Source organism: Phacochoerus africanus, chromosome 3, assembly GCF_016906955.1.
Source record: "Phacochoerus africanus isolate WHEZ1 chromosome 3, ROS_Pafr_v1, whole genome shotgun sequence".
NCBI classification, from domain to species: domain Eukaryota; kingdom Metazoa; phylum Chordata; class Mammalia; order Artiodactyla; family Suidae; genus Phacochoerus; species Phacochoerus africanus.
The window spans coordinates 75,750,970-75,776,332 of record NC_062546.1 but is presented as its reverse complement, the minus strand read 5'-3'; the positions used below and the strand labels follow the sequence as shown (position 1 = coordinate 75,776,332).

General features: G+C 32.6%; 1 protein-coding gene across 1 annotated transcript in view; it reads right to left on the bottom strand.

Annotated features, from left to right (window-relative positions):
• LRP1B (LDL receptor related protein 1B) overlaps window positions 1-25,363 on the bottom strand; it is a 1,901,444-nt gene that overhangs the window by 137,573 nt on the left and 1,738,508 nt on the right. Inside the window, exons 67-68 of the mRNA XM_047772014.1 lie at window positions 12,186-12,302; window positions 4,566-4,672 (exon numbers count right to left, since the gene is read on the bottom strand). Coding sequence (XP_047627970.1) covers window positions 4,566-4,672; window positions 12,186-12,302 — 224 coding nt within the window. The remainder of the gene's footprint in view (window positions 1-4,565; window positions 4,673-12,185; window positions 12,303-25,363) is intronic.

Genomic DNA, 25,363 nt, shown 5'->3' with positions numbered 1-25,363 from the left:
TCCTTTCTTTTCTCTCAAACATTGATGATTTACCATTTGCTAGAGTTTTTAAAATACAAAGAAAACTAAGATTTACTTCCTGTATTTGATAAACTCGTAGACTAATAGAAGACCAGCACCTAAACCAACAACTGAAATAAAATATACTAGCTGTCAAAATAAATTGATTTTTTTTTCTTTTTAGGGCCCTACCTGCAGCATATGGAAGTTCCCAGGCTAGTGACTGAATCAGGGCTGCAGCTGCTGGCGTACACCACAACCACCAGATCCGAGCCACATCTGAGACTTATGCCACAGCTTGTGGCAACACCAGGTCCTTAACCCACTGAGTGAGGCAGGGATGGAACCCCATTCCTCATAGATGCTAGTCAGGTTCTTAACCTGGAGAGCCACAATGGGAACTCCAGATATGGTTTTAAATATATGAATTATTAAAGGTTTCAGGAAAGGCTTCACAGAAGAAGTTTAAACAGGAATGGAACTAAGAATAGATATTTCATGTGCAAAGGATAACTAGAAATGTGGTGTCTTGAGAGGTAAGCTACCTAATGGTGAATGAAATTGGAGATACAGCCCATGCACTGGTTATGAGAAAGGAATTTCATATGCTTTGTTCACTGCCTTCTTCTTTCATGTCCAATACTGTACCTGGGACATAGTAAGCATTCAATAAAAGCTACTGAATGAATGAAGTAGAAAATGTAGAAAATAAGGAATATACCTTAAAATTTTATGTAATCCAGCTCCACTAGGGTAGGGTCCATGTTTGTCTATGAACCAAATATCTAAAATCATGTCATGATTATAATAACTGCTCAGTATATATTTGTTGAATTAATTAATGTTTATCTCAACAATAAGGATAATTCAAGTAAAGTAGCTCAATAACTAGTGACACTAGTGTAACTGTTTTGACAGTAACACAGAAGGTAATACTTCTAGATACTGTATCATCAGAAGATTTTGATCTGTAATAGACTTCAGTACAGTTGACACGTGTGTGTCTGTGTCTATTTATGGAGTATTTAATTATTACTTTAGATATTAAAGACATACAGAAATATAGAATAATAAAGTCCATGAGTTCATCATACAGATTTAATAATTATCCACACTTTATTATTCGTGTTGCATACTCCTCTATCCCAATTTATTTATATTCTGAACTATTTAACAGCATAGCATCAGAAAATTAACAATATCACAGAATTAACAAAAAAAGTTTCTTAAAAGTTATTCCCAGAGTTCCCGTCGTGGTGCAGAGGTTAACGAATCCAACTAGGAACCATGAGGTTGCAGGTTCAATCCCTGGCCTTGCTCAGTGGGTTAAGGATATGGCGTTGCCTTGAGCTGTGGTGTAGGTTGCAGACGTGGCTTGGATCCCGCGTTGCTGAGGTTCTGGCGTAGGCCGGCAGCTACAGCTCCGATTACACCCCTAGCCTGGGAATCTCCATATGCCGCGGGAGCGGCCCTAGAAAAGGCAAAAAGACAAAAAGACAAAAACAAAAACAAACAAACAAAAAAGTTATTCCCAATCCGTATCAAAAATGTCCTTATTTTTCTTAATTATATAAAAAATACTGTTTGGTAAAATAAGGATCCAAAAGACATCTATACACTGAATTTGGTTTGAGTTTCTTTTAATGTATAACTATTTTTCATTCCAGTAGATTTTTTTAAATGCCATTTATACTGCTTGAAGAAACCAGGTCATTTGCTCTACATAATGGCCCAAATTCTGAATTTGGCTGACTGAGTCCTAAGAATGCTGATACCTTAATAACCTCCAAAATAATAATTAAGCTCTTTATTTTTAAGTACTATTATGAACTCATATATTTTATATGCTTATTGTATTTCAATATATTACAGTCATACTTTTTTCTTACTGATGCTCAAATTGTCCCTTTTGTTAGTGGAAACCCTTGAATTTTGGTCCTACATACTCTGGATACTGTCCTAATAGTTTTGTTTTCTGGCTTGACAAGATGTTAGTGGCTCATTTTGTCAATTTCCATTCCCAGGCCTAGAATTAAACATTTATCAGGGGACTTTTGATTCAGTTAATTGTTAAATGGTATTTAGAGGCCATTATGTGAATGCTAGGGATTGTCTTTACAGCTGAGATGTAATACATTTTAGGATTTTTTCAGTGGTGTTGCTAAGAATACATATTTTTAAAAAGAGAAAAATAAATCGAGATCTCATACTGATACTTTTGAATATAATTATAGGATTTTTATTTACTTTCATTGTTTCTAGATTTGGATCTCATTTCTTTTCCTTTAAATTTTTGTTTTCCTACTCTCAAGATATATGAATTTGAAATTAGCAAAACCAATGTTATTATTAATAATACATGTATGAGTACAATTTAAGATTCCTTAGCATTTCTTTTGTCTTTACAAAATATTATACTGAATGAAGAAGCCAAATACTATATTTTAAAGTCACTTTAAAAAGTTCTTCTCTGTGTATGGCACTCACTCGATACATAATTACACTGATCCAAGTTTTGGGTTTCTTTTTTATTGCCTTGGCTGGATATTAACAAACTAATTGAGTTAACATTCATACAAAAAGGATTCCTCACAATTTTCTCTTTTGTTCCTAATATGAGAATATACTATATGTAATTCTGCTTTCTAGCGATTTGTTCAGCCCACTTAAGTTTTTTGTCAATGTAACCTATTATTCTAGCTTTTAGAAAGGAAACATAAATCAATTGCTTATAGTGTTAGCACTTCATTAAACACAGACTGTACCAAATGTCTGAAATGTAGAGAAAGACCACCTTTAAGGGAGTTAATTTTATTCCTTAGGGACATTATCATAAAAATGTCTGGTTACAGGAGATACATTCAGCCATCAAAGAACTATGTCCATGAACTTCGGGCACAAGAGAAATGATAAGGATGTATGTTTTCAGATCAGTAATATTTTGAGAATAAGATTTTGGAAAATAAATGTTCGATTCTGTTTCTGTATGTTGGACATTTAGTGAAAACATGCAAGATGAAATCACAAGCTTTAAGCAATATATCCCTAACTCTTGATGTTTCACACTTACACAGGGCTGGTGGAACACATTTTTAAAAGAAAAAAAATTTTTTCATGGTATAAATGAATTTACATAAAATGTATTTTCCTGAATAGGAAAAATTTAATAAAATTTTGAATAAATATATACTAAGCAAATATGGAGTTGGGCAGTGTAAAACTTTAACTTTCTTGTGGATATTTAAAATTTTGTTTTGACTTGTAAATAGCCTCATGAATAGAAGTAATAGATTTTTCATCTTCTCCTGAGAGACCTTTGCAACCTCAAGGTTTATGTGTTCTTGCCTTCAGGTGAGAAATTAAATGTCTTGGTTTCCAAAATCTTGAATATGATTTGGAAACTCTTCCATGATAGTGAAAGAATGGATAATTGTCCAATTTTGATAAGAACACCTGAAGACTGGGAAAGATCTAGTTTGTCTGGGTTCTATAATTAATGAGACCTAAAATATCTCCAAAGAGGAAGGTTATCAGTAGATCAGTAAATACCTAAAGAAGCTGGACCCAAAACACAGAAACCTCTAGAGAAGAGGGAAGTGCCTCTGTTGCCAAACCTATAATCAGTGGGAGGTCCTTCTTGAAGGCAAGTACATATTCGTGTCAGTCAGAGCAGCAGAGGTCAAGGGAGTCACTGTGCACCAGAAGGAGCCATGGCAGCCACTGAGGACCAAAGACTCATTTCTCCTTAATCTTTGACTGGACTTGATTGTACAAGTGCTGTATTTATGATATTCATGTGGGAAATCATTCACAGAGAACATCATGAAAAGTGACTATTAACTGGACTTTCCTGCTACTGCAAAGTGAGGGCTCATGATCATTTTAGATTTGAGTGAGAAAAAAAATATAACATTGTGTCACATGTTAGTTTGAAAGCATCATGTAGTTATCAATATCTGAATACACCTATGCATAAATAATGAATTGTGTGAGGTATTATAAATGTTAGCACAATCTAAGATTAGAGAATTGTCCCAAGAAATTCTAAACTTTTTCACCTATGTGTACATGGAGCTTATTATAAATGGATTGTGATTCACAATCTAAGCAAATTTAAACCTGTAGTTTCATGAAAATTGATGACCCATATCCCAGTTTACAAGACTATATCTCCTGAAGAAAGAGACTGGGGAGAAGAAACTGTTTAAAATACATAAAAAATATTAGTCCTGACCATAAATACTGCAGCAAGTTTATGAACAAATTCAGAGATGGCAAGGGCATCAGCTATTGGGAATAGAGTTTCCAAACATCCTATTCCCAACCCAGCCATTCACTACTTGAGATAAAACAGACTATAAAATTAACTGTCAATAGTAGCACAAGAACTATTCTCTGTGCTGAGCGTGTGTAGCACAGTGCTTAGATATAGTACTTATCTCAGGGTGTCAGGAGCAAAGTGCATTCAGAGCTGTCCCTGTCATGCTCACTGGATTGAGTAATAATTATGAGTGCAGTTTTCAAGAACTTCTTTATTTTGTGTTTGATTTTGCAAAGATGCCTACCTCATCAGAGCCATCTGCACAATCAAAATCTCCATCACACCAAAACCTTGAAGACACACAGTCCCCATTGGCACAGAGAAAATCTTTCAATGTACAGGTTTGTGGCTCTGGGGACAGAAAAATAGCACAGGGTTATTCCATTACATGCAAGTGTATTTTAAATTTTATACAACATACAACATGAGGTAGCATTAAGAAAAAAGACGTTAGCCAAGTAGAACAAATAACATGTTTCGAAAAATGTTTCATCAAGCATCTATGGCAAATGATATAGTGATTTTTCATATTTATTTTTAAAGTCATGAATAGGAAGTGGCATTATAGAAACAAATTGAAAAAAGGCAAAAGATAAATAGGCTACTGTTTAATAAAAATACAGTATCAAAGCAAAATAAAAAGCACAAAAAATCTATATGCTAAAGTATAAACAACAATCTTTTCAAGTTGGAATTCCAGGTCATTTAATGTATTTACTTCAAGTAAGTAAGACATTTTGTTAGTCATTGTACCCACAGGGCTGTTTATTAACTGGAGAGTTCAGACTTTGGTTCTGTATTCTAACTATTTCCTAATTCTTCAATTACTTTTTATGTATTCTAATGACTTCCTAATTCTTCAATTTTGTGCCTAGAAAATCCAGAGATCATAGAACCAAAGGGGCTTATGGGGTATTATTGGCCATGACTGTGTGGGTAAAGAGGCAGAAGGAGACTCTTTTGAAATTTCCCTATTTGTTTAGGCAATTGTTTGCTTATGCTCTACATTATTTACCTGCCATTTTAGATAATTTGCCAGTTGTTAATTTAATTATGCTTCATCATTTTCCACATAGGACATAAGCCAAATAGTGTGACCTGCTATTTGGCATAACTCGTATGTTTCATCTGGACAATAAAGTGGGATTTCAGAAATCTTTTCCTATAAGTAATCATTATGACCGCCAGGCATCATCTCTTGTTCAATTTGGGTTCTCTAAACAGAACTTATATCTGACATGATGTGAGACCCTCTTCTTGTTTTCCCCTACTCATTAACTATATTTACAGCTGTCTCACACACAATAATATTCTTTTTTGGGTGAAAAAGTTATAGATAACAAATTAAATTTAAGGAACATTCATTTTAAGCAAAATTTTCTACACAAAGCTTGTGAATAATTCAGCCTGCCTTTGAATATTGCTCTACACAGTCACTTGCTTTCCAGCTAGAAGGTAATGTCTTGAATGTTTGGTATCATGAATGCTCCTACATTGCTATATAAAGATACCCTTCTGAAAACTGGGAGAACTGTGAAAAGTGTAATATGGATGGAACCATTTTGTTCTGCTCTGGGAGTTTATTTTAACATGTTAACTCCAGGCTATAAATAGGATAAGATGCTTATCATTAGAATGAAAAAGAGCCACTAACTACATGAGCCCCCTCATTTTTCAATACTCCTTTGTTTAGAGGGTATGACAAGAGCAGTTTCTCTTTTTGACTTTGAACCATATTTACATATATTATGCTTTAATTTAGAAAATAACTTTATTAATAGTAATATTACTAACTATAACAATAACTATCAGCTAATTATTTGTTGTTGGGCACTAGGTGAAATTAATGTCACACACTTGAATTAGCTTATCAGTTAATCCTAACAACCCCATAAGGTATTGTTGGACCCCTTTTTAGATGAGTAAATTGAGGTACAGAGAGGATAAGAAATTCACTCCAAATCACCCAGCAGACAGAAGAGGTAGTATTGAACTTGAACATAGCCTGATATCAGGGCCTGTACTTCTACTAGGAGGCCATTTCATTGCCTCCCATACTACTGAGGAAGTAATAAGTGCTCACATATTTCAGAGATAAACATTAACACCCTGAAAAGTCAAGTTTATTGTCCAAGGCACATGGCTGGCAATATCTATTTCATTTTATAATAATAATAAAAGAAAACTAGTTTTCTCTTTTTATCCCTCCATACTGAAGCCAGTTCACCCTCTTATTTGCAGACACATTGCTTTATTCTCAGGGAAAATAAATTATAATAAAATTAATTAATGCTCAATTTATCTAAGATGGCAAATAAAATTACAATATTTTCATTAAATAATAAAGAACACTTAAGCCATATATACTGATATGTTTTAAATAAACAGCAGTAGAATCATTTAATTTGATAGATTTCAGAGTACCCAGGCAGGATAATTCTTCCTTTAATATTCTAACTTGTCTTTCTTCTAATTAAGAGCAAGTGTATTCATCACATGCTAAACAGCAATAACTTCACAGGCTTTTACACACTCTCCTGGGGGAGGGCTGGATGCTGTTGACACAAGGCTATAAAAAGTTGTGCAGGCAGTAGTTCAAGGCATTTGCCCAATAATTTCACAGAACATTTGATTTACAGAGACTTGTCTTAACATTAATTATTCTCTTCCAATATGGGGATAGAAGAAATTTGAGATATGCTGGGAAAAGCTTTTTTCTGTACACGTGGAAATATGTTTTAACCATATTTTTAAAAATGTCATCAAATCTTCTCCTGAATAATAATCCTGAATTATTTATACCTATGCAAATGCCATCAAGGAATGGGATAGCTATATGCCTCAGAATCTTTTGCCACTAGTTATCTCAAAAAGAAATTCTCTCTTGAGGAAAACATAATTTAGTTATGAGAGAAAGTTTTAAGTGATTATGGTCTTTTATTGTTTATCTTATCTTTCAAGATAAAGAAAACACCAGTTTTTAGACATTGGCATGGTAGTTAGCATTTTTGTGTGTGAAAAAGAACAAAAACGTGACTATACCTGAAAGATAACCCATCTGGAAAGAAAATTTGAACATAACATCTTATCTAGTATTTCTAAACGTTTTTCCTACACTAACTTGGTCTGATAGTATGTATTCTCCAGATCTAAAGTAGATAGGGTATCCCAAACATGAACAATTAACCAGGTTTTCCATAAACCTCATCTAAACATGTTAGACTGATAACCAAGAAGTCTTTCCAGGGCAGGTTTCAGAAAGCTTATCTGGATTCTATAATAAGTATTAAAAAATAGGGGCATGCTATAAACTGGTTACTTCCTTCAATGTTAGTGAAAGAAAAAACATACCATCTCAGACTGAAAGGAGCTTTGGGAACTGTATTGCACAAAATCCAACCTATATTCAGAAAATTAACTTTCAAAGCCACAGAGTTAGTGGCAGAGCAAAAAACTTCTAGACTCCTATTTCTCCACCAAGTGTATTATCATAAACCCTTGGTGATAAGTTCAAAAGCAGTATCAATGTGGGTGTGAGCATCTGAGGAGAATTTTTAGAATACAATTAGTATAACTGACATGCTATACAAATAATCTTCTGATATAAATTCAGAGTGAAAGTAATAGAAATTCAAATAAGGCAGATGCAGCTTGTCTTTCTACATAAACTTTGATCTAGTTGATCAAATTATTTGGTATTTTTATTTTATTTTTTATTAAAGTATAGTTAATTTACAATGTTGTGTTAGTTTCAAGTATACAGTAAAGTGATTCAGTTATATATATACGTATACAGATTCTTTTCACTGTCCTTGTTGTTTAACTATTTTATATGTAATAGTGTGAATAAATTAATCCCAAACTCCTAAATTATCTCCTCCCTCAATCCCCCCACTAAACCCTTTGGTAACTATAATGGTAATTTTCAATATCTTGGAATGCCAGTTACTTTTTGTTGTTGTTTTGTTTTTGTTTTATGTCTTCTCTAGAGCCACACCCACGGCATATGGAGATTACCAGGCTAGGGGTCAAATTGGAGCTGTAGCCGCCAGCCTACGCCAGAGCCACAGCAACAGCAGATCAGAGCTGCATCTGTGACCTACACCACAGATCACAGCAGTGCCGGATCCTTAACCCACTGAGCGGGGCCAGGGATCGAACCCACAACCTCATGGTTCCTAGTTGGATTCTTTAACCACTGAGCCACGACAGGAAGTCCTGGAATGCTAGTTACTTTTTAATATTGAAAAGATATGAAATAGTTTCTTTGCACATAAATTACTTACAAGGCATAGATGGCATATATATTATGTTTGTTGCTGATGAAAATAGTACAGATATTGAGATTTCTCAAATATTTCCAAACCTTTGATCCAGAGTACAACACAACTCCAATAACAATGAAATTTTCTTATTGTTAAGAGCAGAAATCCTTGCTGAAGCAAAGTGTTCCTGCCGAACACTAAGCAAGGGAAATGATCATCATCAGATGATGAAATGACAATGGACTAATTATCCCATGTAAATATAAAAAAAGTAGGAAGCATATTAAACTAAAACATAGCTGACAGTTAACTGCTCCACTGCTATTCCAACTCTTCCCATATCTATGCCTGGAATATTTCCAAAACAATTTAAAAAGTCAATTCATTATATAAGATTCATAAACAAGTCAAAAAGCAGTTGTATAAATAAAAATATTCATAGTATTTGTTAATGCTATAAATATGTGTCAGGCACTATGCGAGACACTGGGACATAGCCCTACTCCTTAGACCATCTCCAGATATTTGAATAGGAACACTGATAAATATGATAAAGAAATAAGTGAGGCAATGGAATGCAAGTGAATATTGGGTCATAATATATGGGACTGTAAAAAAAAATGTGTCTCTATTGTATAAGGTTGATTTACTACCTCTGGGATGTTTCACTACTTAATAAGAATGGACAATAAATAACAAATGTGCACTAAAATGGGTATAACTGACTAATGATATTTATAAAATACAACAATATACCACTGCCTTTTTGGATATACTGTCATTATCTATGTATATATTATAATTACATGTAATTATGTTATATATGTAATATATAATAATTGCTATGTAATTATATGTATATAATTATAATAGCTTTGTTGCAATTATATACAAATTATTATAATAGTTTCAATAGACAAAGATATGGCAAATATCTTGAAGCATTTTCATAGATCATAGTTATTTTTTCTAAGGCTGACTTCTCTACGATTAATCCATTGGTGCTCTCTATAGATACACTGTATTTTTTTTCTCATTCTTCAGAGACTCAACTTCTATCTATGTAGAACTGCTAGCCTTTTCAATGTTTAAATCTTCCCATTTCTTCTGGTCTAGTCAAGATAGTATCTTTAAACACCTCTCAATTTTCTAGACCCTTGTTCCTTACCCTTACGTATTTTTACATGTGTAACATGTTATCCACTCTGATACTTGTCCTCTGCATGCCTTCTATTCTTCCCCATCACAACTATAATATGCTTCCTTCTTGTTCACTGTCATTTCTCCCCTGCAAATTCATCAATATTGGCTTAGCCACAATGTCAGAATGAGTAGGAACTAAAAGCAATCCACACATAATTGGGTATTTTATACTGCAGTGCTTGATCCTGCAGTCAATTCCCTTGTTTTTTCTGAAGGGCTCTGTGGCTATAATGATTTATCACAAAGTTTCCACAGTGACAAGTGAGAGGCAGTGTTCCTTCTGCTCGCTTCCTTGTATTAAAAGACAACTTTTAGGCCATGCCAGCAAAATGATTTTCAGCCACTTGGGAAACTCCAGGAACTCAGCATCTGGCTCTCTCAACGCTTTCTCTTCTCCTTCATTTCTCATTAAAGGAGCAGCCTAATTTCTACAATTTCAATTACCACTTGAATAAAGGGTCTTCCAAGATATGAGTCACCAGTGTTGCCTTCCCACCTACCCTCTCTTGTTTTCAATATCCTTCAGGTGTATTATTGATAATTATCAATGAAGGTATCAAAAGCTAAGCTAAGTAATTATCTACAAATTTAAGCTCTAAAATACAAATAAAATAATTAGAAAGTATATATATTTTTTGGTATTTACTCCTCTATTCCTACAATCTTCACCCCCTTAGATTTTTATTTTAATTACTGGACAGAATCTGAGATCCCACCATATAAATGTTTAAAGATTACAGATTAAATGAATCTAGAATACACTAATGACTGCAATTCTCTTTACCTTTCTAAAACCTATGATCAGCTGGGAGATATCTATGTGAAGATGGAGTAGGATAGGTTTCTGTATTCAAAGTACTTCATAATCCTAATGATTCAGAGATTTCAAACAATGTGCCTGATTCTCAAACACTAGTCAGATTACATTTTTTAAATTATAGTATATTTACATACTATTAAATACTAAAAAATATAAATACTATTAAATACTAAATAAATATAAATAATACAGTAAATATATTTATATATAATTATAGTAAATTTATTAATATATGGTAAATATAAATGTATGTATTTATATAAATAAATATAAATGTATGTATTTATACAAATAAATATAAATGTATGTATTTATACAAATAAATATAAATGTATATAAATAATAAATACACTCTATTATATATAAATATAGTAAATATATATACTAAATAAATGTAAATAAATACAGTATATTTATTATTTTTAATTAAAGTATAGTATAGTTGTGCCAATTTCTGCTGTATAGCAAAGTGACTCAGTCATATACTTATATATATTCTTTTTTATGTTATTTTATATCATGGTCTATCCCAGGAGATTGGATTGAGTCCCCTGGCCTATGCAGTAGGACCATATGGTTTATCCATTCTAAATGTAATAATTTTCATCTACTAATCCCAACTACCGGCCTATCCCACTCTCACATTCAATTTTGAAAGTTATGCAAAATATTAGTTGATATTTTGTAAACTAAATATCCAAGTGGTTTATTGAAGCTGTGACTCTATTAATTGTATGCTTTAATTTAACAATTACTATTTTGTCTGCTGAATTTTGGAAAATGAATGCTCCAAGTCCAATATAAAAGAGTAGACATTATTGTTATCATCAAATCCCATTTGGAAGCAGCAGAATTCAAATATTTAATAAATTGAATTTGATTATCTTATTTTGAAAATGATTACATAGCCTCTTTTTTTAAACAGCAGTGTAAGAAAATGCTGGTGAGAAATATATCAAAATTAATGCTAGAATACAGTGATACTATTACAATTTTACATATTGTCATATTTTTAGAAAATAAAATTTTTGTTTTTTTAAATTTATTACATAAAAATGCAGGAGGCAGATCATAATAGATTTACTCTATTTTCATAGAAAAGCATACTGAATACCTATGGTGTTCACCACTCCAGAGAGAATAAATGATATTTCACTGAAAGATGCTCATGGGTGAATTTGTAGTGTAAAACGATTTGAGACTGAAATAAAATGAATACCATCCGTTAAAGAATGATATGTTTTGCACTGTCTCCACATCATTCAGCTCTTTGTATGAACTTGCATCAATGGCTTCCTTCATTACATACTAATGGGTTGCATTAAAATCTCATGATACTTTCATACCAATTCTGATACCTTTAAGAAAATAACTCCCAGGATGAGCATTTCAATAATTCTACCATTTGAGATTCAAGTCAATTTAGTCTGAATATTCTTGTTCAAATGTGAATATATCTATAAAAATGTAAGCTGCAGGACAGATAGGTTCAAATTCATACCTTAACTAAAAATTGCTATCCTGCTTATTGAATACACTGTCAAGCTCGCAATGTTCTCAGGCAAGAGTTACTTACTACAGTTTTCTTCATCTGAATTATCACTGCAGTCATTTTGGCTATCACATCGCCAATGATCTGGAATACAGTTGTTGTTTTTACACTGGAATTCATGAGGGCCACAAGTCTTTTTATCTGTAATGGAAAGAATCAGAATTTGCATTGTTGGCTTCCATAAAGACATCCCTCACAACTTCTGCACTGCCATGCCGAATCCAGGGGATCCGATATTTCCTCAGATCTTAAGCCAGTTTACTAACTGAGATGAATTCGTAGGAAAAACTGAATGCAAGTGCAGAATAAAATTCATCTTTCTGTCTTGTTTTATCTTATCAGCCATTCTTTTATCTTGAGCTAATTACAAAGCAACCACTCACTCAAAGTCTACACAAATTAATCAATAAAAATAAAGATCAAAATTATAGAAAACTACTCTTCTCTCTAGAACACTATCTAAGTCATCTTCTATTTCTACTATAAAGAAGCAAAACGAAATGGTCATTAACAAACTCTGCAGTTGTTATCTTGTCTTCCTTAGAAGTTCTTACTCAAAATCTACCTAGGGTAAACTGATCTAAACTCACAGGTTATAATAGTACCAAACATTACAAACTTTGAAAATTCTTCAGATGCCATCTGATTTGGACCTCTAAATAATCCCACTGAACATCAGGAAATGTATTAACAAGCCCTTTGCCTTACAAATGACAAAACAAATACTCTGAAGTTTAAGAACTTGATGCATTTTCACTACTGTGAACTGGAGTTTGGCACTTGCCATCTGCCTCCACATAGGTTGAATCACGAGCCACTGTAACTGCTGACCCTTAACATCTCCTAAAGGAGCTCAGGGTGGAGATTAGAAGGCATTCTGTGCTCCGGAAAAACTGGCAGAATGGGTTTTCAGACAGATATTTTCAGTAGAAGATTTTATGAGCCTGATTCTTGCATCTCCTCATATCTAGAAAAGCACTAAAATCCTTCATGGTGACGTCTGCTCTTTGTGACTAGTAGTAACCTTCACAAGACCAGCAGCAAACTTCTGTAAAATGTGTGCATGATTGCATGTGCCTTTCCCCTTCACCAAAATAACATATATACCAACCTTTCCTGCTACCTCTTTGGAGCAGTATCTCTGAGCTCTCTGAAATGCCATCTCCCAGGCTATGGTCCTCATCTTGCCCCCCCAAAAAACTTAACTCTCATCTTTAAAGTTGTGCATATTTTTTAAGTTGACAATACCATTAAATGGCACAACTGATATAAAAAAGTATGCTTTTATTGATTTAATGTTCTTTACAAAAAATCTGTGTCCATAAGATCCAGGATCAGAATGCATGCAATAAGTATTCAAAATTTAGGCAATATATTTTTAGATTTTCATGAGAGTAATATCCAACTTTATAATCTACTGTAGTGCTTCCTAAACTTTAATGTGCGTATATATTAATTTGTTAAGGATTTTGCTAAAATGGAGATTGTGGTTGAGTATTTCTGGAATTCTAAAAAGCTCTCCAAGTTATAACACCATCCTTGGTCGATGAAACAAACTGAAGAAAAATGGTTGAAAGCATCAAGACAGTATAAATTCAAACACTTAAAAAAATAAGAGTACAAATTTCAATGCACAACTTAGGAAAAATTTTCCTTTCATATACTTAGATCGACTACTTACTCTCAGCCATATTAGACATTGACAATGAAGAGTTTAGTGACTCCAATTAGTAAAATAAATTAACTAAAGGAGAAGTTAAGCTCTTTGGTGGTGGTTGCTACTCTTTACTTCAAAATGCATCTTATAAAATTCAAATTCAAATAAGATTATGAAAACAAAAGTGATTTAGGTTGAATTATGAAAATTAAGTAATGATCATGTATTAAAGATATAGCCCACCTCTTGGGTAAGCATTTTCACAAACATGATAAACTCAATCTTTATAACATCCCTAAGAAGTATTATTGCATGTATTTAAATAAATGAGAAAAATAAGTCTCAAAGAGTTTAAGTGATTTTCCAATTTTACAAAAGTCTTAAATGGCAAAGGAGAAATTTATATCCAGGTCCTGCACTGGGGATATTTACATTTCTGTAGAAATTTTCAGAATAAACTTCAGACGGATTTTTCTACTAATACATGTATTTATATATATAAGGCGGGGATTTCCCTTCCCACCTTCCATCCTGCTTGCCTATTTGCCTGTTTGCTAATGATGTTAAAACCTAACTTTTGTCACAGGGTTGAGTACTGTTTTGTAATATATCCTTTTTGCCTGTATTATACCTCACTTCAGATTTAAAAATTGTTTTAAAATCTACAGAAGTTCTAATACAGCATTCTGTACATCTCAATCAAGAAATGTGTTAAGGTGATTGAAATTTAAATAATAACCCTTAAAAATACAGGATTTGATGCTGAATTATTTAGATGGTTATTTCATTTTGGTAATTAAACTCTGATACTACTATTCTAGGTAACATTAGTCTTATTTATTACTATATGTTGCTTTAATTATTTTAAATATTGTTTAAATTTTGAGGAATATAAGATCAGACTGGATCAGACAAATAGACCATGTGGCCTAACACTACAACTTTGTCCATGACTACAAAAGGTTAACAATTGTACTGCATATCAATAAAATGTGTTTTTAAGATTTTTCCCCCAAACCCTGTTTATACTTTTTTTCTATGTTTAAACATTTGTATCATATTTCGTGTTTGAAAGAGATCTGAACTTATTTCTTAACAAGACCAAGTTACAGTTCATTGCTAAGATTTCCATTTGGGGTAGGCAGAAACAGTAACATGGAAAGGTTAATTGCCTTATGAATTTTATGTTTCCAAGTTATTTAACTTTTGATCCATGACACTGCTTATAAAAATTACAATTATGAACTATATAAACTATATAGACTTGTCCTTCATTTAAAATATCACTTGAGAAAAAAAAATATTTTTTTGACAAGTTGTAAAACAGCAATTCTCAAATTGGCTAAACATTAACATCATCTAGGTAACTTTTACAAATCCCTTTCCCCAGGCCATATCCCATATCAATAAAATCTGGGGTGGAACACAAACATCAAAATTTTTACTAAAGCAGGATAGGTGATTCCAATGACCAGCCAAGATTGAAAATTACTGGTCCCCAAAAGGATAATTCTAGAAAAGAACATATATAATTCCAAATTATAATTCTCTAGAATAATTTAAAAAATAAAATATGTAGTGTTTTCTATTAATTCATACTGTTAAACAGCATTGGAATAATACTGTATTTCATTTTTTTGTATTTTAAATGTAGAGAAACCAAATGTAGTATTTGAAAACTTGTTTTCTTTGCTTAATATGCTCCATATGAACTGTAGATACTCAGACAAATTTTATCCTCCCAGGAAAGTGGGGTGAGGGACTATCAAACTCTATGTAAAGTATACTACAATACTATTGGCACTTGTTTTATATGCATTGCCTATCCTGAAAAGAAATACTACATAGAAATTACCCATCTCAGAAAACAAGGTAAGGACTAGTTTAAAACTGGAACAAAAGAAGATAAGGCTCTTATGACTCTATGTGAATAGTTAGATCCCAATTGCATCCGAAGTCAACTCCATCCACTTCTTGGAATTGAGGCAGAAAATTTATTTTCCCACTGATTTCTGTTGAATTTCTGTCATTTACACACGTGTCCTGATTAATGAAAATGCCATACTGTATTTTGCGCGGAAATAATATGGGCTCCTAATATTTATATTCTTATCAGAGTGTGCTGATTTACATAATTCCAAGGTATTTTATTGGTTGATATTCACCTGGGAAATGCAGTCTCTCCACAAGAAGTCTCAGAATGAGTCTATATTTAAAAGTGATTTGCAAACCCAGGCTTCCATGAAGGTGGGAGATGGTACACCTTTTACTGAGCATATTCTTTACATGATGTACATGATTATTGCATTTAGTGATATTATCTATAAAGCTGTAGGTTGCCTTGCATTGTGAAATGTTTGGTGGATCTTAAAATTAATTTCATGTTACTTCTCATCAATTAGGGTAATATTCTTCAATGAGCACTCACATATACAATCTGTTCTTCTAGGGGATGTAGATATAACATGTGGAAGCCCTAGCAGTTGAGAATAACAATGCCAGCTGTAGCTTGTCTCCTACTTCTGTTTTGCTTTTGAATATTTAATTTTTTTTAAGCTTTACATTATTCTTCCAGGTAGAAAAAAGAAAGGCTTATAAAGTAAAACAAATTAATAATGACATTTTCTTTATAAAGAGGTGAATCTATAATAAGCTAGCTCTCTAGAAGCTCCCATAATATTTTTAAACTGTATATCAATGAAATGTAATTTTCAGTGGAAATTTTCTGAAATTCACATTATGCAGTTTTAGGAGGTGTCATATTACATCCTATAATTCCATCTATTGCACTTGACAAGAATTTGTGATTTTTTTTTCCTTATTTAGAAATTTGTCTTGTAACTTTTTGGTTGGGAAATGGCGGGAAGTAGTTATTATTTCATCTTTTGCCAACACACTCTATATGTCTTCTGCCAAACCCCTGCTATTCCACTCATCATTCTCTTTTCGACAACCTGTAGTCTTGACAGATTGTGTGGTAATATTGTACAAATAAATTTGCATTTGTGATTCACTGATGAAGAAGAACCCTAATCTCCACAATACAAAGTTATAGGTAGGGTGTCCTTCTTCTTAGTCTTTCTTAAGCCTCTGTTAGAGATCCTGGTTGTCATGGTCTACCAATTCCCTCATGAAGCTTAAGAGAAAAACAAAATAAGCCCCTTCCCACATTTTTTACAAATATTGATTCTATGCTTTATTTTAAAAGCAAAGTAAAAGTAATTTGGAGCAATTAAAAAGTGAGTCTACCAAATATTTTTTAATACACAGTGTATTACATTTGTCTAGTTGCTCTGACCCTATTGATAATAGTCACCAGACAATTGCTCAATTTACTTTATGTTTTTCGATGAACAACATTACACCCTAATTTGGTGGGAGCAATGAGTCACATATGATAGAAAGACCTGGAGCATTAAAGTCAGAACTTGATTTGAATCTTAATGCTGGATTCTACTCATGTGCATCCTAGGGTAATTATTACTCTTCTTTGTGCCTCAGTTTCCTGAAGACTAAAAATTGAAGGAAAATATACACAGCACTGAAATGAAACCTGGCTTCATAAGTAGTTACTAGTGATAATTAAGAAATAATAATGATTATTAACTACTTATAATAGTAAGTAAATAGTAGATGAAATTATTAAGTAAAAATAAATAGTAAATAAAAATTCAGAATATGTGAATTATAATATTTACTTTACATTAACAAACTATGTGAATTTAGGAAGAAGAAAAGTGATATTTATTTACAAGACTGCTGCATTGCAGGTACTGCTTTAGGTCCTTCAAACTTAACGTCTTACTGTTTTAAGGGAATAAATGATTTTACTGTAACTTTTTGTGGAATCCTATTCATATTACAGGCAAGGCCCAAGCATTTGTAACTTGCTCAGGGTCACACATAAACATTAGATTCATATAAGACACCTAAATTCTGTGGGAATTTACATTACGCATCTGAAAATTTGAAAGGTTACAAGAACACTGAGTTTTTTTAAAACAAAAATGCACTTTAATTTTATTATTTGTGTATATTTTAAATTACCGGGTCTATAAAACTTTTCAAATCTGAACTATTCTTATATTTCACGGATAACAGCATTTTAAGAAATTATATAATATATACTCTTCATGGAAATTTAAGTCAATGTAATATAGAAAAGTAGAAACAAATAGCTCATGGCCATACAACAGAGAAATCAACTCCACTATGTTTTTCTAACTATAAAAATAAGTAAAAATAAAATTTTGTGCATTGCACACTTCACTAAAAATTATGTGGAAATCATTTCTTAGCTCAGTAAAATTTTTTATAAATGTCACTTCTATGGCTATATGATATTTATCTTGTGGATGTATCTTTGTTTACTTTAGCTAACCAGTTTCCTGGAGCTTAGTACTTAAGGTTTTGATTTATTTTCCAATTTGAATAAGGAAGATAAATATTTTTAATAAAAACAAATCCTTCCACAGTTTATGTAAATATTTGTTGCAGAAGAGCCTTCTTTGGTAATATTCATCACAATTTTATATTTGATAATTTTTACACATTTATCTTGTCCATAGCATATATTTTAAGGCCTCCTGCCAGGCACCAACATTCTTAGATGGATAGTTATATTATGTTATGTTTGCCTCTGCAGAGTAAACTGTATCTATTTTAAGTCTTGGAGGATTAGGTCCCAAAACTAAAGAAAAGTTTTCTGACATTATTCTTATGCATTTTATTATTATTATTTTTTGCAGCTAGATTCATCTTTGTAGAAAAATATTTCTAACTGTATAAATTATAATAAATGGACTATCTTTGGTGTGGTATTGTTTGTGGGGAGAACATTAGCAGCAAAGTCATGTTTTAAAGAAAATATCTGCTTTTGAGCAATTGATCTAAAACATCTATCCAACATACTCTGGAAAGTGCTTAATGAATTTAGTTAGGAATGTCAGAGTCAAAGATGTGTTAATGAATGAATTTACAGCAAACTATTCAAATACTCACCATTTTTTCCCTTTTAAAAATTCTATTTGGTTATTTATATTTGATATAATTTATTGCCTTCATACTTCGAATAGACCAGGCCAAAATACATACCCATACACATATACATACATATATGTGCATATATTCACATCATGTCATCATTCAATATACTCTCTCGGTTTTTTCAGAGTTTTGATATTGTCAATTTTTATCATTATAACACATGGACAAATTCGTGGAGAATCACCCTAAAATATAAATACTTTTAACTTTATAGTATTTCTTGTATTTTTTAGTATTGCTAATATTGAGTGGCATAATTTTTTCTTTTACCTCTTTTGCATTTATTTTAAATACTGTTCAAATACATGTAAAATATTTCATTATCCCTTTCTTTGTTTTCCACCATAGATAAGAATATTTAGTATGCATCTATAACACAATTTTCTTTTATTTTCTTCTCAATACCCTAAATACCTTAGAGAAGCCATAGTTTGTATATTTATAATACTTACAAGAAAAATTGCTTTTTGTCTGGAGGTCAAGATGTATGAAGAAAGAATGTGTTTTACCAATACATTGTTTGGTGGCCAATCTCACTTTCTGCTAACCTACTTAAAGTCTCTATTGTCATATCGTGTCTTCTTTTCTTTTTTTTAATTTTTTGTTTATTTTTTTGTCTTTCTGTCTTTTCCAGGGCCACACCCACAGCATGTGGAGGTTCTAAGGCTAGGGGTCTAATCAGAGCTGTAGCCACTGGCCTACACCACAGACACAGCAACATGGGATCCAAGCCATGTCTGTGACCTACACCACAGCTCGTGGCAACACTGGATCCTTAACCACTGAGCAAGGCCAGGGATGGAACCTGCAACCTCATGGTTCCTTGTCGGATTCGTTAACCACTGAGCTATGACAGGAACTCCTCATGTCTTGTTTTCATATGTTAAAATCACTTCATCTGAGCAGATTATGGAAAGTCAGGATAATAGAGACTGTCATTTTAAGGACTCACATAACAGGCTGTAAGGAAATTAGTTAAAAAGGATAAGAGGAAGAAGTGAAAATAGTTTTGCTAGATGATCATGACCAATACTTGCAAATCTTAGACTCTGATATAATTATGTGGTAGGATGCCCTCTTGCTCCTTACAAAATTTAGACAATCTTCGAGATTCCCTTTTGTCACTTTTTTTCCCTTTAAAATGAATATAATGCTGAATCAAAGGTTTAGTTGGAAATTTTTATGGTGGGAGTAGAGGAGAAATGACATATTGAGCTCTTTGCGGTCTCTTAAATATAGGGATATCCCTAGATCTTGAACTCCAAAGTAATGAAGTCTTATTGATTTATGGATTTGAAATGTATGGTGTCAGTGCCCCATCTACAATCCTTGGTATCTACCATGCCTATCTATGCTAAGACAATGACTTCTAACTACAAGCACATGTAACTATTTGCTTGGCCCTTATCTGAAAGTGCTTCCTAGGGCACTATTAAACCAATGACTGACAGGGGTTGATGAATAAATATCTCAGCTCTATCCTATGATTAGGGTACCTCTGAGCATGTACACTAGCTCACAGAACTTCCTGGTAGAACAGATCTCATTCCTGCTGTAACTTGTTCAATAATGTAGTTTCTATTCTTCCTTCCCTTCCATGGTCAACTCTCCCTACTCATAACTGACTTCTGGAGCAATCTCCCCAGTAAACCACTTGTACTCAAATTCTTGTGAATTTAAGTTCTAATTCTAGAAAAACCCAATTTAAGACAGGATATACATAGTCATTTATTCAACAAACATGAATTCTGAGCTCATAAGATTTATATCAGTGAATAAAACAGACATAAACCCCTCCTCTAAATTAGTTTATATGCTAATGGCCAGGTGGCGATTTGAGACACCTGTAAGAATTAAGAGTTTATTGCTTGTCCATTCCAAACGCAATAGTTTGCATCTATTAAACCCACATTCCCAGTCCATCCCACTCTCCTTCCCCCTTGGGAATGTATATGTATACACCTTGCTGTATGGTAGAAAAGTGACGGAACACTGTAAACCAGCTATAATAAAAAAATAAAAATCATTAAATAAAAAAATAAAAATAAATTTAAAGAGTTTATTAGAGGGTAAGCAGTGATATAGTAGGAAACAAAGTACAGAATGGACTAGGGAATGTGTGTGGATGGGACATTTCCAGTAGGATAGTCTGAAAATGGTGTATTAAGAAAGTAACCTTGAAAATTGGCAGAGAAAATGATTGAGTCATGCTGCTATCTGGGTGAAAGGACATCTGAGGAAGAAACGTGACTTTGAAGGAATAAGAATGCCTGGAGTGTCCAAGAAACAGCAGGGATATGAAGGCAGCTAAAATAGAGGAAACAGGTCAACTTTAGCAAGAGCGGCGGGAAAGTTAGGAAGATGATTTATTGGTATGGAGCGGCACTCACTCAAGCAAGGATTTGTTTTCTATAGAACTTTTGCTATTTCTTCTGCTTGGTAGAGAGCATATACATTTGGCCTCTTCCTTTTTTGACAAATGAATTTCAGATACTTATTTAGGTTTATGCCAAAAAAAAAGATGGAGATTTGAAAAATGGGTAAATGATTACAGCAATATAGAAACTCAGATCTTGGGAGTGCCCTGGTGGATTATTTGACCCGTATATATTCTCAATAATTACCTTGTTCTCAGCCTTGGTATTTATATTTACAAAGCTAACAGGGTGGCATACAATGATAAAGTATATAATACGTAAAAACAAGCCAAATTCATCTTTGAAAGAATATTGAGAATATTACACAAAATGAAATGCATCTAGGGACAAGATTTATTGACTAGAGGTCAATAATCTGATTTACACACTAGATTTACTGAATAAAAGTAACAAGCAGATCTATCATTTCATCCCAAATTGTATTTTATTTTTCATAGCATTGGCATTTTTTTATTTCATTGTAGATGGTACAATGAAATGTAGTTATCTAAGATTTCTTAAGCAAATGTTATTAAGAGCAGCCTTTTAAAACTGATGTTTAATCTCAGTTTTTTTTCCCACTTAGCTAGTCCCAGCTCTCTCTCTGAGTCTAATACCTCTATCTTAAAGTTATAGTTTCAGATAGTATTAGAAAATTTTCATATATATGTACATATATATATATTTATATATATATAAAACTGGGTCACTATGTTGTACAGCAGAAATTGCCATAGCACTGTAAATCAACTATACTCCAATAAAAATAAATTAAAAAAAGAAAAAAAATCATATTATTATTTTCAGATTCCAGCCTGAACTTTATACTTTGGTTTGAAAACAATAATAATAGGTAATATTTATTGAGTGTTTTCTCTGTACTAAGTTCAATGCTAAGCCTGATTTATGTGATCCTCCTAGCCACTCAATAAGGATAGTATATTGAACAGCTGAGAATACTAAAGATCACATTACAATAAATTACTTATCCCAAAGCCCAAAGCTTTTAAACTGTGAAACCAGGACTTGAATCCATATCATCTGATCTAATATCTGCACTATAAACTATTCTGAGATTGGAACACAAATAATCCCTCTAAAGTCCCACATTGCTTCCTTTTTTTGCCATTTTACACCAAGATCTCGGTTTTACAGACTCTAAAAGATGACTAGAATAATATACATGTCAAAAGTTGTGCCAAAGTTAATTTAAGAAAAACACTGTTGCCTTTACTATAAACCCCTGAAGTTGTAACAGTTCTACATCAGAGGGAAAAAAATGGTATTCATTTTGTGAATGTAATTTACACTCAGAGATCAATACGGACAACAATGCAAAGTCTTCAATGACAAGACTTGTTATTCCTAAACTGTGCATTTTTTTTCCCCGTAATCAGGCATGTTTTATAATTTGAGGAAAATAATTTTGCTCATTAAAAAAATATGAGATCCTCTTTCTCTCAGCACAGAACATGCCCTTTATTTGACTTCAGTTCAACCAGGTGCCACATATCAATAAATGATCACATCAGCCTTTATCTTATCATTTCCTTATTGGTTGCCTATTCAGCAAGGTATTTATTTTTTTAAGATTCTGCTTACAGTACATGATTGTTTACTTGGCTTACTCCCAAACATCTTTAAAAAACATAATAGTGCACTTCCCAGTTAGATGGCTTTATTCACCTTTTAATAAGCCTGCTTACCTCCTATAATAATATGCATCTGCTCTAGAATCATATTTATCAGAGAGACAGCAGTTGATAAAAGAAATGCAAAAAACCAATGCCTGGGCTGAATTCAATATGAAAATTTAAATAAAGTTGCCAATAAAAATCACATTCTAATATAGCCATTAGATACATGCAGAAAGCAAAGTATCTCAATGGAAAACATGAATCATCATTAAATCTGCATTAATTTAGTTCACGCAAACATTCCTTGAAGTTCTAATGTGACACAATAAACAATGAAGAATCAGAATTGTTCTTCACATTATACTCTACTGAGTCTAAAAAAGACGAGAACTGATACTCTAAAGCATATATCCCATGATATATGGGATAAATCATCAAATTAATCAAATTAATACCTACAGTGGAGATTAGCTGCAAGTGTTGTTAGAGGACCAGGTTAAATCCTCTGGCTGGGAATAATACTAAGCAGAAGAAAAGCTAGAGGAACTCACTGAGTAGGTACATGGTTTAATTCACTAAAGCCATGTTTCCTTATTCACCCATTCATGTACCACCTTCACATATTTGCTATTTTCAAGTATCACTTCTACAGATATTCACTTAACATTTTTATTTAAATTGCTTAATTTTTAAATATTTATCTTCATCATAAACCACAAGATTCTTGATATCAAGATCTGATATGTTGGTGCATATATTTTAAATCATCATTTAAAATACATGACTATTCTGTGCATCATGTAAAATCATCCCTTATTTACATGGTATGTGCTTAGTACACATCAGGAAACACTGCTTTAGGGTAGTTTTTTCCAAATTTTTTTTTAAATAAAATTCGCATACAAACATACATTTATGTACACAGACATATGAAGTAGAGCCATGTTACCTATAGTACTTGCGGTTTTATGCAATTATTCTATACTTAATACTTAAGGTGCTACTGTGAACTCACTGAATTCTTATAATAACTGTTAAGTGCTCTAGGTCCACACTTGAAACATTTCTTTTACAGGGCACTGACATAGTTCTCTTGTATAAGAAATCTAACAAAACAAAAACAGGCTAAAAGAGCTCAAAGATGAACCACTGGCAATGAATTTCTGGATATCACAAAGTTTACAAGGATTATTCTGAAAGTAAGATGTACAAGTTAATCTAGACTGCCTTAAGAAGAAATCTGGGGGAAAAAAACTATTTCAGAGACATAGAAAACCAAATGTTACAGAGGACAATGGAAGAGACAACAAAATGAACTATATTATGATATACCACTACAACATTGCAGTCATTCTGTATCTTGAAACCACAAGTCAATCATGTCTTTGAAAAGAAGATAAATATATTTATTTTGAATAGTGGTTTCAAAGTTAATTCTAAGCTGCTGAAAACCTTGACCCAAAGAGCAATATTTGATGGCAAACTAAAGGGACTATTTTGATGGTATAACATACTCTGTCCTTGGCACAATTTTATTAACTATTTTATTAAGAAATTACATAAAGACATGAAGTTCTTGTTAAACTTGCAAATGGCACAAATCTAAGAAGGATAATTAAATTGCAAAATGACATCGTTATAAGACAAACATTCTCAACTATCTGGAGTGAGGATTTGATAGGGGATGAACTTTAATAGGTACAATTAGAAATAACAGGGTGTGTGATACACAGGAGATTAAATGCAATAGCCCTTTTACCACTCATTCAGTGGGTTAAGGATGTGGCTTCACTGTGAGCTGCAATGTAGGTCACAGATGCAGCTCAGATCCAGTGTTGCTGTGGCTATGGCCTAGGCCCACAGTTGCAACTCTGATCGACCCCTAGCCAAGGAACTTCTATATGCCATAGGTACAGCCCTAAAAAACAATAAAAACAGTAATAATCATAATATAATCCTATCATCATTCTTATAGAGATACAGTAATAAATTTTATGTAAAATTATACTTTGTAAGACATCTCTCAAATGAATGACAAATTACTAATGTGAGAGTCAAGAAAGACCTAAATTTCTTTTCTCAAATGGTCTGCTGACCATGATAAGTCATTACACAGACCAAGGTTCTCATTCTTGGAAAGAATGTGGACTGTAGTTATTATTCTTTTTATTCCACAGTAAGTGCAGATTTATGTGATATAAACATTCAACTGGACAATGGGTAGTAAAAAGTCATCAAAACTGTCACCAAAATAGAAGAGGTGACAGATGGATAATCACTATAATTCTGTGCTGTTTTTAACCTACGTTGGATGAAATTTTCCTTTTGGCAAATGGAATATACACATGGTTCCAGAAGAAGGTAGAAAAGAGTTAAAATTTAATCATCTAGGTAACATGTATGAGGTAAGGAAACAAAACACTTATAGTTAATACTACATTTACC